General features: G+C 35.5%; 1 protein-coding gene across 10 annotated transcripts in view; it reads right to left on the bottom strand.

Moving 5' to 3' along the window:
- Positions 1–12,213, bottom strand: part of NBEA (neurobeachin) — an 862,398-nt gene that overhangs the window by 71,654 nt on the left and 778,531 nt on the right. For all 10 annotated transcript variants that reach the window (XM_075061639.1, XM_075061640.1, XM_075061634.1 and 7 more), the window contains one exon: positions 5,165–5,317. In XM_075061639.1, coding sequence (XP_074917740.1) covers positions 5,165–5,317 — 153 coding nt within the window. The remainder of the gene's footprint in view (positions 1–5,164; positions 5,318–12,213) is intronic.

A 12,213-nucleotide genomic window follows, 5' to 3' on the forward strand; every position in this document is an offset into this window, starting at 1 on the left:
AAAAAATTACCAGCTCAGCAAAATGAAATTTGTTCATGTTCTATTTACTCAGTGCAAAATATTGTCAACTCCTCTCAATAGATGAAAAATAGGCACTGAACCACTCTACCAAAACCCGAGCGCACCAAGGTTTCAACTTATATATTAAATGTTTGTTAACCATGAAATAATACCCAAGCTTCTGAGTAGTCATGAAATGATTCAGAAATGTAAATACTAGCCAAAAATTGTGTATATAAATCATTCTACACAAAGGATGAAAATTCATCCTTAATAACAAACATAGAACAGTAACAAAATATGAATTACAAAAACCAGAAACTGAGTGGTCTTTCTAAAAATGTCATATCATTATAATTAATGTAAACTACAGCAGATCATATCTTTTGTTTTTAAACTACGAAATGCTTATTAAAAAGGCTTTGTTTCACTGTTTCACAGTAGAGTTCTTTGCCTCAATTTAACATGCCTGACTTACTGGCTGAATGTGTTCTATTTCTGGCTCTCAGAACCCCCAGAAGTCTGCTGGGATTGAGAGGCTGAGTAAGACTACAGATGCACATCTGTGGAAGTTTTTTATTTTTTTTTTTAAATGGTAGATTATGATTGATGAACCTAGCATTAGGGTAATGTTATCAGGGACACTTACTGCTTCTGTCCTCTGTGACATCACTGAGGTCAGACCATAATCATGTTAGCATTGAACACAATGCTTTATTAATGTTTCATGAGTAAGTCAGTAGTAATCAGTCTAGCTATGTATGGATAAATTAAACTGGTACAACAATCTCTGATGTATAATTCGAGTGCTTTTAGAATGTACCACAACAGCTCTTAAAAGTAACCTGACAATCGCTTTTCCAAGCTTTCTTATTAGACCAATTTTCACAAGTTTCATGGCATTTCTAGGGCCGCCCAGAGGATTCAGGGGGCCTGGGGCAAAGCGGAGGAGCTGAGGCGCTTGTACTTACCTGGTGGCGGTCCGGGTGTTCGGCTGCATTTCAGGGTCGGGGGGCCCTTCACTCGCTCCAGGTCTTTGGCAGCACTGAAGGGCCCCCCACCGCCGAAGACCCGGAGCAATTGAAGGGCCCCCTGCTGCCGAAATGCCACTGAACACCTGGAGCAACTGACGGGCTCCCCAACGCTGAAATGCCAGCCAAAGACCCGGACTGCTGCTGGGCCAGGGCTTGCGGGGCCCCTGTGGGGCCCGGGGCAAATTGCCCCACTTGCCCTCCTCTCTGGGCAGCCCTGGGCATTTCTTTCAACAGAAAGCCATTTCCATCACAGTGCACATATTTAGTAAGTAAGAAAAAACCCTACAAAGCCCCCTTATATACCAATTCTAAAAAGCCTATTAACCAATAGATTAGATGGTAGCCATCTCTCTAAGTCAAATTCTGTGTGTAATGCTGAAATTCTTGATTTGTTTATTTCTATTTATTTTAACAATCTATGAATGCATAAGCAAGTTGCAAATAAGAGTTTCTGTCCACGTACATAGAATTATAATTTATATATGGCTATGGTAAGCAAAATGGATATGAATATTTATAATGCTGTCAACTAGAAAATACTGAATACCCACATCATGGTTTGTGGTATCACATAAGGATCAATCCAACATAATGGAAAGACTCCTCATTGACTTAAATGGACTCTGGATCAGAATCACAGTGTCTTGAAATAGCCTCCAGATTTCTGTGGCTTCCCTGTAAATATGTACAATATACATTTTGCTAAGCCTGCTGAAAAAATTCCAGCTCTTGGGGCAAACGTATCTCATTTTAGAGATATCGGTACCACCCTCATGCTATATTTTTCTTTAGACAGATTTTTGTAAGACAAGTCAAAGTTTTGGGCTAGAGATGGGCAATTTGAATAATAAATCTGCTGAACAGTACAAATACACCTAGAATCAGACAATAAAGATGGGTACGATCCATTAGGGCATCTCCTTCCACTCCTCTCACAGTTCAGAAATGTTTTCTACAGTACATTTTCTTGTACACTGTCTAACCCAGTTTTATAAGTGCCAAGTGATAGGGATATTAGAAATCTATTCCATAATCTAATAGATCTCAATATCAAGTTTTTCTGATAAATCCATCTGCTTTTTTCCTTTCTAAGCTCAATCCTATTATTCCAAATTCCTTGGTGTTTATAGTATTTTTACAGATGTTTTCCCTGCCTTAACTATTAGTTAGCCCACTACACACATTTAACTTTAAACAAAACAAAAAACTCTGCATTCTCTGTAAATAGTCCCACCCTCATTCATGTTGTGTCTCTTCTCTGAACTCACTCTAATTTGTCAATATCTTTCTGCCTTTTAGTTGCCCAGAAATGAATGCAGCATTCCAGATGCAGTCTCACCAGAGTCATATAAAGGGATTATCTAAGTGCTCTGTGTGTAATGATTCCATATACAGGGCTCAAAATTGCGCTTGCCTTTTTTGGTGCCGAATGGAATTGCATATCAAATTTACTGTTCATTATCACCCTCAACTCCCTTTTGGCCTTACTACTTATCAGATTTTTTTCTACCTATTCAATATCTCTTTATCCCTTTCAAGATGAATGTCAAATGTATTTTCTGCCCATTATTCAAACTTCTCTATCCCCCTTTTTATTCTTTTCTTACATCGCCCAATTTAGTATTATTTGTAAATTTCATTAATATGCTGTCCTGCTACTTCTGGTTAACTGAACTGTATATGTTGGGGCTTGAGAAACCCAGGCTGACTAAAGACCCTTCTCCATTAGCATTGGCAATCCAAGACTATTTCCTGCCATGCTATTGCCAAATAAGGATGAGGAAGGGCTGGTGGTCTGCTATCTGAAAAACTGTATGGATTTGTGGAGGACTGGACTCAATATTTAACAGCTGTTAAACCACTCATTGTAGAACAGATGTTGGGATGAATAAAGTTCATCCAGAAAATATCTCCCATCAAGAATTGGATAAAAACAGTAGGATGCTAAAATCAGGGTAGACAGGTAGGTTAGGATGATATGGATTTTTCTTGCATTTAAGAGTCTGGTAAGTATTCAATCAATTTAAGTCCCTAATTCAACTAACCCATGAATCCTAAAATTAGCCATCTAGTAGTCTGAGCATACCTATGGATGTACAGAGTTCATTTTTTTCCTCTGTAAGCCTAACATTTGGAAGGGTGTTTCCAACTTTTAGCTCCAATCCTTCATTAAATGCATAGCATTGTAAATGGCAAAAATACCATACTTTAAATTCATGCAAACAGCTGTTTTCTCCAACAACCATTAATATCTCAGCACAATATCTCTACAGAGAGAACCCCTTAAGGTATTTTTCCAAAAGCAGAAACAAAATGGCAGCATAGAAATCACAGATTAGCACATCATGCATACATTCAATCTGTTTCTCATCACATATTGTCTTTGTTCCCCATTTAAAATTTTACACCTTTAAACATATAAAATGAGAGACAGATTTTAATATAAAAGAATAAAAATTATTTCTAAAATTTCATGTAGGAATTGAATAATGTGTTTAATTATTTTCTCCAAAAGGTGGTGGTTTGTTATTTTCTTTCAGTAAGGAATCAAAGAAAATGGAGTTGCTGCTACTCTCACTGAAGTCAACAGTAACACTCTTCTTGACTTTGATGAGATTAAGATTGCGACCCATATATTGCCATTGTCTGTGGTAACTATTAACTTTTATAAAGACTGTTAAAATAAAAATGTTTATAAAACAAAAAATTTACAGTCAGATATTTTAGAAGGAAAATACCATTTAGTGTCTCCCTAACAGTGCAGGACTGTCCTCTTTCATGTGTGTCTGGTGTTTTGTTATAAAATAGGACAGGTGTTTTAATATTCAGTTATTCTTTTGAACTTTAGAGGGCTGTTTTTATGTGAATCCCAGAAGCACTGTTCCCTGGTAAATCAATAAGCTGATGAGTGGCATTCCTCCTAAAAGGTGTTTTAGGCAATGGTCTCCAAGCAGATAGATCTGTACACCTCTTGGGTACGCATATATTGAGGGAATCTATAGGGACAGGTAAGTAGTGGGTATTTTGATTCAGATCCATTTCAGGAAAATAGTCAGGAATTAAGTTGTTGAGAACTGTGATACAGTGTATGAAATACTTTCCTTTTTCTAAAAATGTTAAAAATATATATCATATTATTCATTTGATCATTAACAAACAGTAACATATGTAAGAAAATCTGCTAATATAGGCAGATGAAATAAATGTGAATAATTTTACTTAACACGGATTTTAATTCTAGGAGAAAATGTGTGTTGAAGGTCAGATTACCTTTCGAAAGCTTGGTTTATTATGAACAGCCTTGCAAAGTATAAACAATTGTTGATCATGTGATCAGAGAAAATACAGATCTAGGTAGTGAAAAACACTACTGAATATGCACCACTAAAATTCTATTATTATTTCATGAAAAAGCGTAAATACACATATTAATACTACTAATCAAGCCACTTTGTTACCAACATAATTTGATAGATACCCAGAAGGTGAAATACCATGGCTGAAAACAGAGAAGAATAAACAGTTTCCTCTTAAAACTGCTATATCTTTTCATTGAAAGTATGTTAATTTACTGACAAATATTTTATTTATGCAAAAAAGTACACTTTATGGTGTTTCATAGCTACAGTTCTGCACACTTGGTAGTGATTTGTGATGGAAGGGTACTTTTGCAAAACTCGTTCAGAAAATATAGTACTTGGCACAGTAGCTCAGTATTCCTGCATAAACAATTAATTCCTTTTGAATGGAAACTGAACAGTGTCCAATCATGCAAGGAGCTGAGTACTTCCTGCAAACTCCCATTGTGTTTATTTGCAGCAAATGTTCAGTATTTTGCAGGACTGGGCTCTTAATTCTGCAGAATATTTTACACTGTCCAACTGAGGCCCATCAAATTGCTTTGTCCTCAGAGAGCAAATAACCAAATTTACAATTCCATTATTGGTCCTCATTAAAGAAAAATCATTGTACAATAAAGAGTCCTATTAAATAAGAGCTGAATGGAAACTCCTCCCTGACTTTTTCTTCTTGCATTTTAACCCTAATTCTGAAGAGGTGAAAAGCCAGTGATATGTTAGCTTGTTAAAACACTGAACTTGTTACTAAAGCTTAACTAAAATCCCTCTTACCATCCTGTTGATCCGGACAAAGTCTTCGGGCTTCTTTGCCCAAGGGGGAAGCTCAACATCATTTACAACAACTTCATCCTCTCTGACACCTAGATTATATCCGTTACTGTTGACAAACATCTCTGGTAGGTAGTAAAACTCTGGAATTAACTCCTGCCAGAGAGAAAGCATAATGTGTTACCTTGCATATGTACAGAACAGCTGCATGATACTTAAAATTTTCAGAATTTCTGTTTCTCATACAATAACCGTATAAGAAAAACAATCTTCCCCATTTGCACAAAATCATACTTGCATTATTTATATTTCTGTGGACAAGAGATGTTTAAGGAAGAATTTTTATAATATTTTTTCTTGTACTTAACTTTGAGCAGACATTTTGTTATAATATATTGAACAGTTTTTGTCTTCCTCAATCTTGTTTCAATAAATGATAACACCCTTTGTTAAATTAAATATGTTAGAAAGTAATCAGAGATCTTCCACTTCTGTTTAACAAAACTATTTTAAAAGGGAAGAACCTGTGAAATCTTAATGGAAAAGAAGGTTATATTTTAATCCTAATGTTTCTTTGCTTTTTTTTTTTTTTCATAGTATCCATTGCATTAACATATATAACACAATTTTATGGATAAAAAGATGGCACATGATGATAAACAAAAACAGTTTCAGGTGAGTGGACTTTTCTGTAGTCAACAACATTCAAATATGGATAGGAAGCTGTGAGAATGGCAAAATGTCTTTAAAATTTAAATACATGCAACTTGAATTATGAAAGCTCAGTAAACAGGAAGCAAATCTGAGCTGGTATTAATATTTAGGTAGTGCCCACTGTGAAGTTTATCACAGTTTGAAGGAGGTCCTAAGCTGAAATTCAATGATTTTGACACCATAAATATCTCAATTTGTAGGTGCCTATTATTGAAGCAGCTGGTGCTGAATTGCAATAATAGAAAAAGCTACAGCTTTAAACCCCACCATCTTTTCTCTAATATCTAGATAGGGATTAAATTCACTAAATTACATTATTAAAAGCATTAGGGCATTCTGTTGTGAAACATGATCAAAACTGATGACACAGCACCTGAAACCTTAATCTCTTTGTGGTCTTTTCAGAGGCTGCAAACACACAGAGCATAAAAAAATCACTGCAGACACTAAAGTCTCTAATTAAATCTGATCCGCAACCCTACAGAGACTAGACCAGTTAAAGCACAGAAGGCCCTTTCAAGTTTTATCATTAAAAACAAATATATGAATATTTACATAAAAATTTTAGGTATTTTTAGTGGAACAACTTATTTGGTTCTCTTATACCATTCATGCTGTATGAAAAACGTATGATTCCAATTAGACTAAAAACCACAACATTAATTAATATTTAGCCAATGTAAAATAGTAATTAAATGAGACATGCCTGAACATGCGTTACGCTCATTATATAGCCTGTAACTACATAAAACAATAATATTTTGAAGAAATATTTCATACATTTAACAGTAAAACAAACAAAGTAAAAAAGATACAAACCCTGAATATCATATTGGGTTAAACACAGACTATTTGGCTGGGAATCCTAACTTGTTATATTACCATCTCTAATTTGTTTACTTGAAAAGTTTTCTAAAAATTCATTCTGATATGGTTGAAAACAAATTGTCCATTCTCCTTCTGACTCTCATCCCATCACTTCTTAGATTCTTGAAGAACCCCTGTTTGTCCATTCTCACAGGGACAGCACGGGGCCTGATTATCTTTCCAGAGCTCAGCAAAACCACTCCTAACTGTGGACTAATGAGTTGCCGCAAAGCAACACATGCTGTAGTGCAAATCACAGTCCTCAGAGGTCCTCCAGATGCCTGCTGGCCTCAGAGTGGTGAAAGTATGTCATCTCAAAATAATTAAAACGAAATGGAATACAACAATGGAAAAACTGACTTCTAATTTAAAAAAAAATCTTCATTTAAATTTTGAACAAAATCCATGCAGTGCATATTGCTGATGTTTTGACTGGCTACAACATTTTTATATAGCTGGCTGTTCTATTAACGTATAAGACGACATATAGTCTCTGCAGCTTCTCAGTCATAGAGCCAGACTGGGAAACTCCTGCAGCTGATGTAACTGTACATTTTGCATTATCCAAATAAATGTCCAATCTCTTCTTGAACTCTACTAACATCTGGCCCTCAATGATACCTTGTGGCAAAGAGTTCTAAGCAATTATATATTAATAAATTACCAATTTAAAATGTGATGCCATTCACATTAATTCAATGTCTCTTTGTCCCTGTAGGGTGAGAAAGGGTCAACAGGAGCATTTTATTTACCCTTTATACAATTTATTATTTTGTAGTCATTTAGCATGAACTCTGTTATTTATCTTCTCTGGAAACTAAGCAGTACCAGTCTTTTAATCTTTCTTCATATGTCAGTCTCTCCAGGCTGCTATTCCCTTTTTGTTGTTCATCTCTAAACACCTTTTATTCCTGATAATCCTTTTTTGAAACAAGGTGAGCGGACTGATCATAGTATTTCAGATCAGGGAATAATATCCATGTATGTGAAAACAGTATGATATTTCCAGAATTACTTTCATTCCCATTCATTATTTTGTTTGCTTTCTTGACCACTACCCTGAGGTATCCCACTCTTAACTTTCTGCCATTTTGAAAACTGACCATTTATTCCTACTCATGTGTTTTTTACCTCTTCATCAGTTTCTAATTTAGGACAATATTTTACCTCTCATCATATGGCCATTAGTTCCCTCAAAGCATCTTCTGGGGAACTTTATCAAAGGCTCTTTGAAAGGCCAAATGAATGCTACCTGGTTTTCCCCAATCACTATTTTGTTGATATGGTTATAGAATTCTAGTAGATTACAGAGGTAAGATTTTCCTTTACAAATGTAATGCTGCTGTACAACTGGCAAAGGGATTTTCTTTTACAAATGTCCTTATCATATCATGTTCATTTATATAATTCCATTTTTAAATGTTTTACTTTCCTAATAGAAAAGTCTGGTCTGTAATTCCCAAAGTCACGCCTAACATCTTTTTTAAAGATAGAGGCAACATTTGTTACACTTCAGTCCAGTTCTTTGTTATTTGGATACTAGACATTCTAAAGTCTTCTATCCTTTGTGATAATCACTTTCGATATTGTTGGCAGCTAAAGATAAAACCTAGCTAAATTTATCAAGTGCTTCATCCCACATTTCTAAATAGTTTTAATCTCTGTAAATCTGTAAGGAGAGAACAACTTGGAACTCAGAGAAACTTTTGAATTTTTATTTCAGGACCAATCATATGTTCCATTTTAATACAATGTTCTTCCGTGTTAAATTGTACACATTCAACTTGAGCTTTTAATTGTCATACTTGGTAAAAAGCTTAACTGTCTTTCTCCATTTGAGATTATAATTCTGCTTGTTGAGGACTAGACAGAAACTCCATTTGGAGCCAGAAAGCAAAAATATACCATTCAATTAAGGTGAGCACATCACTCTGAAGAACATGCCCTAATCTGCTAGGATGGAGATCAGGAGAGGGGTAACTAAACCTAAGTCTTGCATGTGGTAGTACAGAATACTATCTACTTGAGTTGTCCAGTGTCAGACCAGGATATACCCTTTTAGTTTATTACATGTGGATATTGGAAGCAGATTATTTCCAAGATGTGCATATCCAACTTTACAATCACATGGTTTGGACCTATTGAGCCCTGTTACATTTTTTCAAATATATATCACCCAGAAATAAACTAAATGCAAGCATTTTCACTGATTTCAAGGGGCTTTAGATGGAACGCTAAAACCTTATCTAAACCAACAGTATCTCCTGCTTCCCATTCATTTATATGGATTCTGTAATTTTCCATCAAATAATGGACTGCTACAAACCCCAATTTCTGCCCAGTAGAAAGGGAGCACTGGTGAAGAAGTTCATGTTTAAAGTATCTTGGAATACCAGTCAAAAGCATCTGGCAGATCAGCAACGGTATATCTACCAAAAGTTGGCCTCCACGGCTCTGTTGTCTGTTGATGCTTTCTATAAACAGATTGCTTCAATCCAAGCTATGAAGTTTCTCACTGTTCAAAGTGGCCATTGTTTAAGAAGTTGATCTTTTCAGAAAAGCCACCAATATAGAATAAAATGCTGATGAGAGCCAAAATCTAAAAGTATTTTCTTCCTAAACCACAGCAGCTTCAAACAGTACATGAGCCTATATAGATCAGGATGAAATGGTAAATGTGATATACTGTAACTCAAAAAGGTTCCCTAACACCTATACCAGCTTGTAGGTATCAATTGGGGCAATGAAGGGGAAAACATTCACAAATCATAAATATTAAATAAAAATGGACATATTAAAAGTATCTATATACCAATGGATTTCCTTTACAAATATATCCTTAACTGTATTTTGTTCAACTGAAGTATACTTTTGCATAGACTAACATATGCAGGATAGCTACAGGCTCCTTGACTATTGCCAAACAGGTAAAAGGGTCCAAACAAATTTTTCAGATGGCATAATCTGTTATGTATTACTTCATACCAAAATAAATATCTAGTGTCAGGACCGGCACCAGTGTTTTTGGCGCCCTAGGCACACGGCCATTTTGGCGCCCCGCAGGCTGGTCCCGCGGCTCCGGTGGACCTGCCGCAGGCATTCCTGTGGAGGGTCTGCTGGTCCCGCTGCTCTGGTGGAGTTGCCGGAGCCGCGGGACCAGCAGACCATCCGCAGGCACGCCTGCGGCAGGTCAACCAGAGCCGCCTGCCGCCCTTCCAGCAAAATGCCGCCCCCCAATAATCCTGGTGCCCTAGGCAATTGCCTAGATCGCCTAAATGGAAGCACTGGCCCTGTCTAGTGTTCAAAGAGTTAATAAAACTAGGGATTCTAGTGATCTAAATCCATTTGAGGCCATTTCTATCTAGTATGCCTTGACATCTCAGAAACTGGTAACCTCCTGTGCTCTCTTTCATTCACACATCTAATAAGACAGGTTAGCTTTCTATCACTTAATAGCCAGCTACCTTGTAAGCAGCTCTAGTAGCTTAGATTTTCTCAAATGAAGAATGATGCAGTAAAGCTATGAAGGAGTGTAAAAATGGTAAAATGAATTTTATAACAGACATTTCATGTCCGTAAATGTAATCACTAGTTTATTCTAATAGCTATACTAAAACCCTGAGGTATATTTAATAGTATTATATGCCTTGTGTCTTTGTACGAGAAAACATCCCCAAACACATTTTTTAATTTACTAGCGTGTGATAAAGCTGAGGTACTTAGGAATTAAACTTTAAAAGTATGTCTTGGAGTGATAGAAGACCACTATTAATACTATCATAATTGTATACCACTTGCATCAAATCTGACATTTCAGTTTAATATGTTTTGCTAAGAGTATACCATTTTATGGCCTACTAGTAAAATCAAATCCAACACAGACGTTTTCACTTTTCTAATATAATTCACTTCAAGATTTTAAGCTGCTATTTCTTTCTTTTTTTCCTAAATGGTTGATCCCCTGGCATCCATTAATTCCACAACCGCCTCATATTGGGTCAATGAGTCAGTCAGGAGTACCTCCATTAACTGTATTAATTTGCACTATGTCACCTTAATGACATTTTGTCATAGCTACCTTTCCTGACACCTACAAACTCTATTCAAAAAGTAATATAACAAGTTAGAGAGGCAGTAGGAAACATTAGTGTCTGAACAGTAAGTTCTTTGGATTTCAGTGTTACCAAAAACTGGAGGGGAGGAGGGAAGGGGAAAAAAAGATGTGAACCTGACTGGCCAACTTATGGTCATTTCCAGGTGACTTGTTTCCTGAAAGGTCATTCTACTAACATTCATTCTTCTTCCAGCTTCCACTGATTACCAGAGGAGAAGGCCGACATTAATAAAGAGAGATACAATAAAATAAACTATTTTATCCAGGTTCTCCCTTGTGTGTTACCATGCTGATATAGCACATACTGTATTAATTCTGTTCGATTCAAGTCAGGTAAATTGGTCTCTTTAAAAATGAACCCAAACAGTGCAAATACACTGAGCAAAAACTGTAAATAAATCTTTAATCATGCAGTTCACATAATTCTATAATATGTTAGATTTTGTAAAGGTATTGCACCTAATCCATGGGATAGCATTAAGTGCAAATTACTGTTTGCTTTTTACAAACAGATCAAACTATCACAGCTTTGTTTTCATTATCTCAATGTGAAACATTTTAGCTATTGAAGAAACTGCAAGAAAGAAAGTGTGTCATAACGGCAATTTTTCAAATAAATACACATTGACAGGCAAATGTCAGATGGCTATTTGGTGCAATTTAAGAACTATATTTTTAAAAAGAGATTAAAATATATTTTAAAATATTAAGGGTGCAGTGGAAAAGTAGAGCAGGCTAATGTTGTGGGCTTTCTTTGTTTGTTCAGCTTTAGAATTTCAATTTACAAACCTACATTGACAATTAAAAATTACCTGATTCATCCTCTTTCTCAAAATAAATCTCAATATACTATCAACATATTCATAATATAAACTGTTAGACTTTTTATCAGACAGTGTGATAAAGAATTTTTAAAAGCATGTATTTTTCTGAATGTACATATATTACATGAAAGCTGAAGCTAGGGTAACATTCCAGCACATACTACTACTAATTTTAAAGGATATATATGCATATATACGCTATTTTTGAAGAATTTTGTAATCTCTGCCATTTTAATTTGCTCAGACCAATAGGTTTTCAGCTCAGATTCATTTAAAAAAAATGAAACTGGTGCATTTACTATAGTTACATTTAACATTACTACCAATTTTCGAAGATTTTACTGGTTTGAGAGGTATTTTATATCTAATACACATAATGGTGAATATCAGTAGAATTAGTAAAACTTTTATAGTGTGCCCATTGTATGGTAAGTGGGATTACATTAACAAATAATCTCCTCTAAAGAGTCACATGTGGAACTACAGGGATCATAGGTGGAGCTAGAATGAAGTTTCAGAGAAATCTGTTGCAA

The sequence above is a fragment of the Chelonoidis abingdonii genome, chromosome 1 (genome assembly GCF_003597395.2).
Source record: "Chelonoidis abingdonii isolate Lonesome George chromosome 1, CheloAbing_2.0, whole genome shotgun sequence".
In the NCBI taxonomy this organism is placed as follows: domain Eukaryota; kingdom Metazoa; phylum Chordata; order Testudines; family Testudinidae; genus Chelonoidis; species Chelonoidis abingdonii.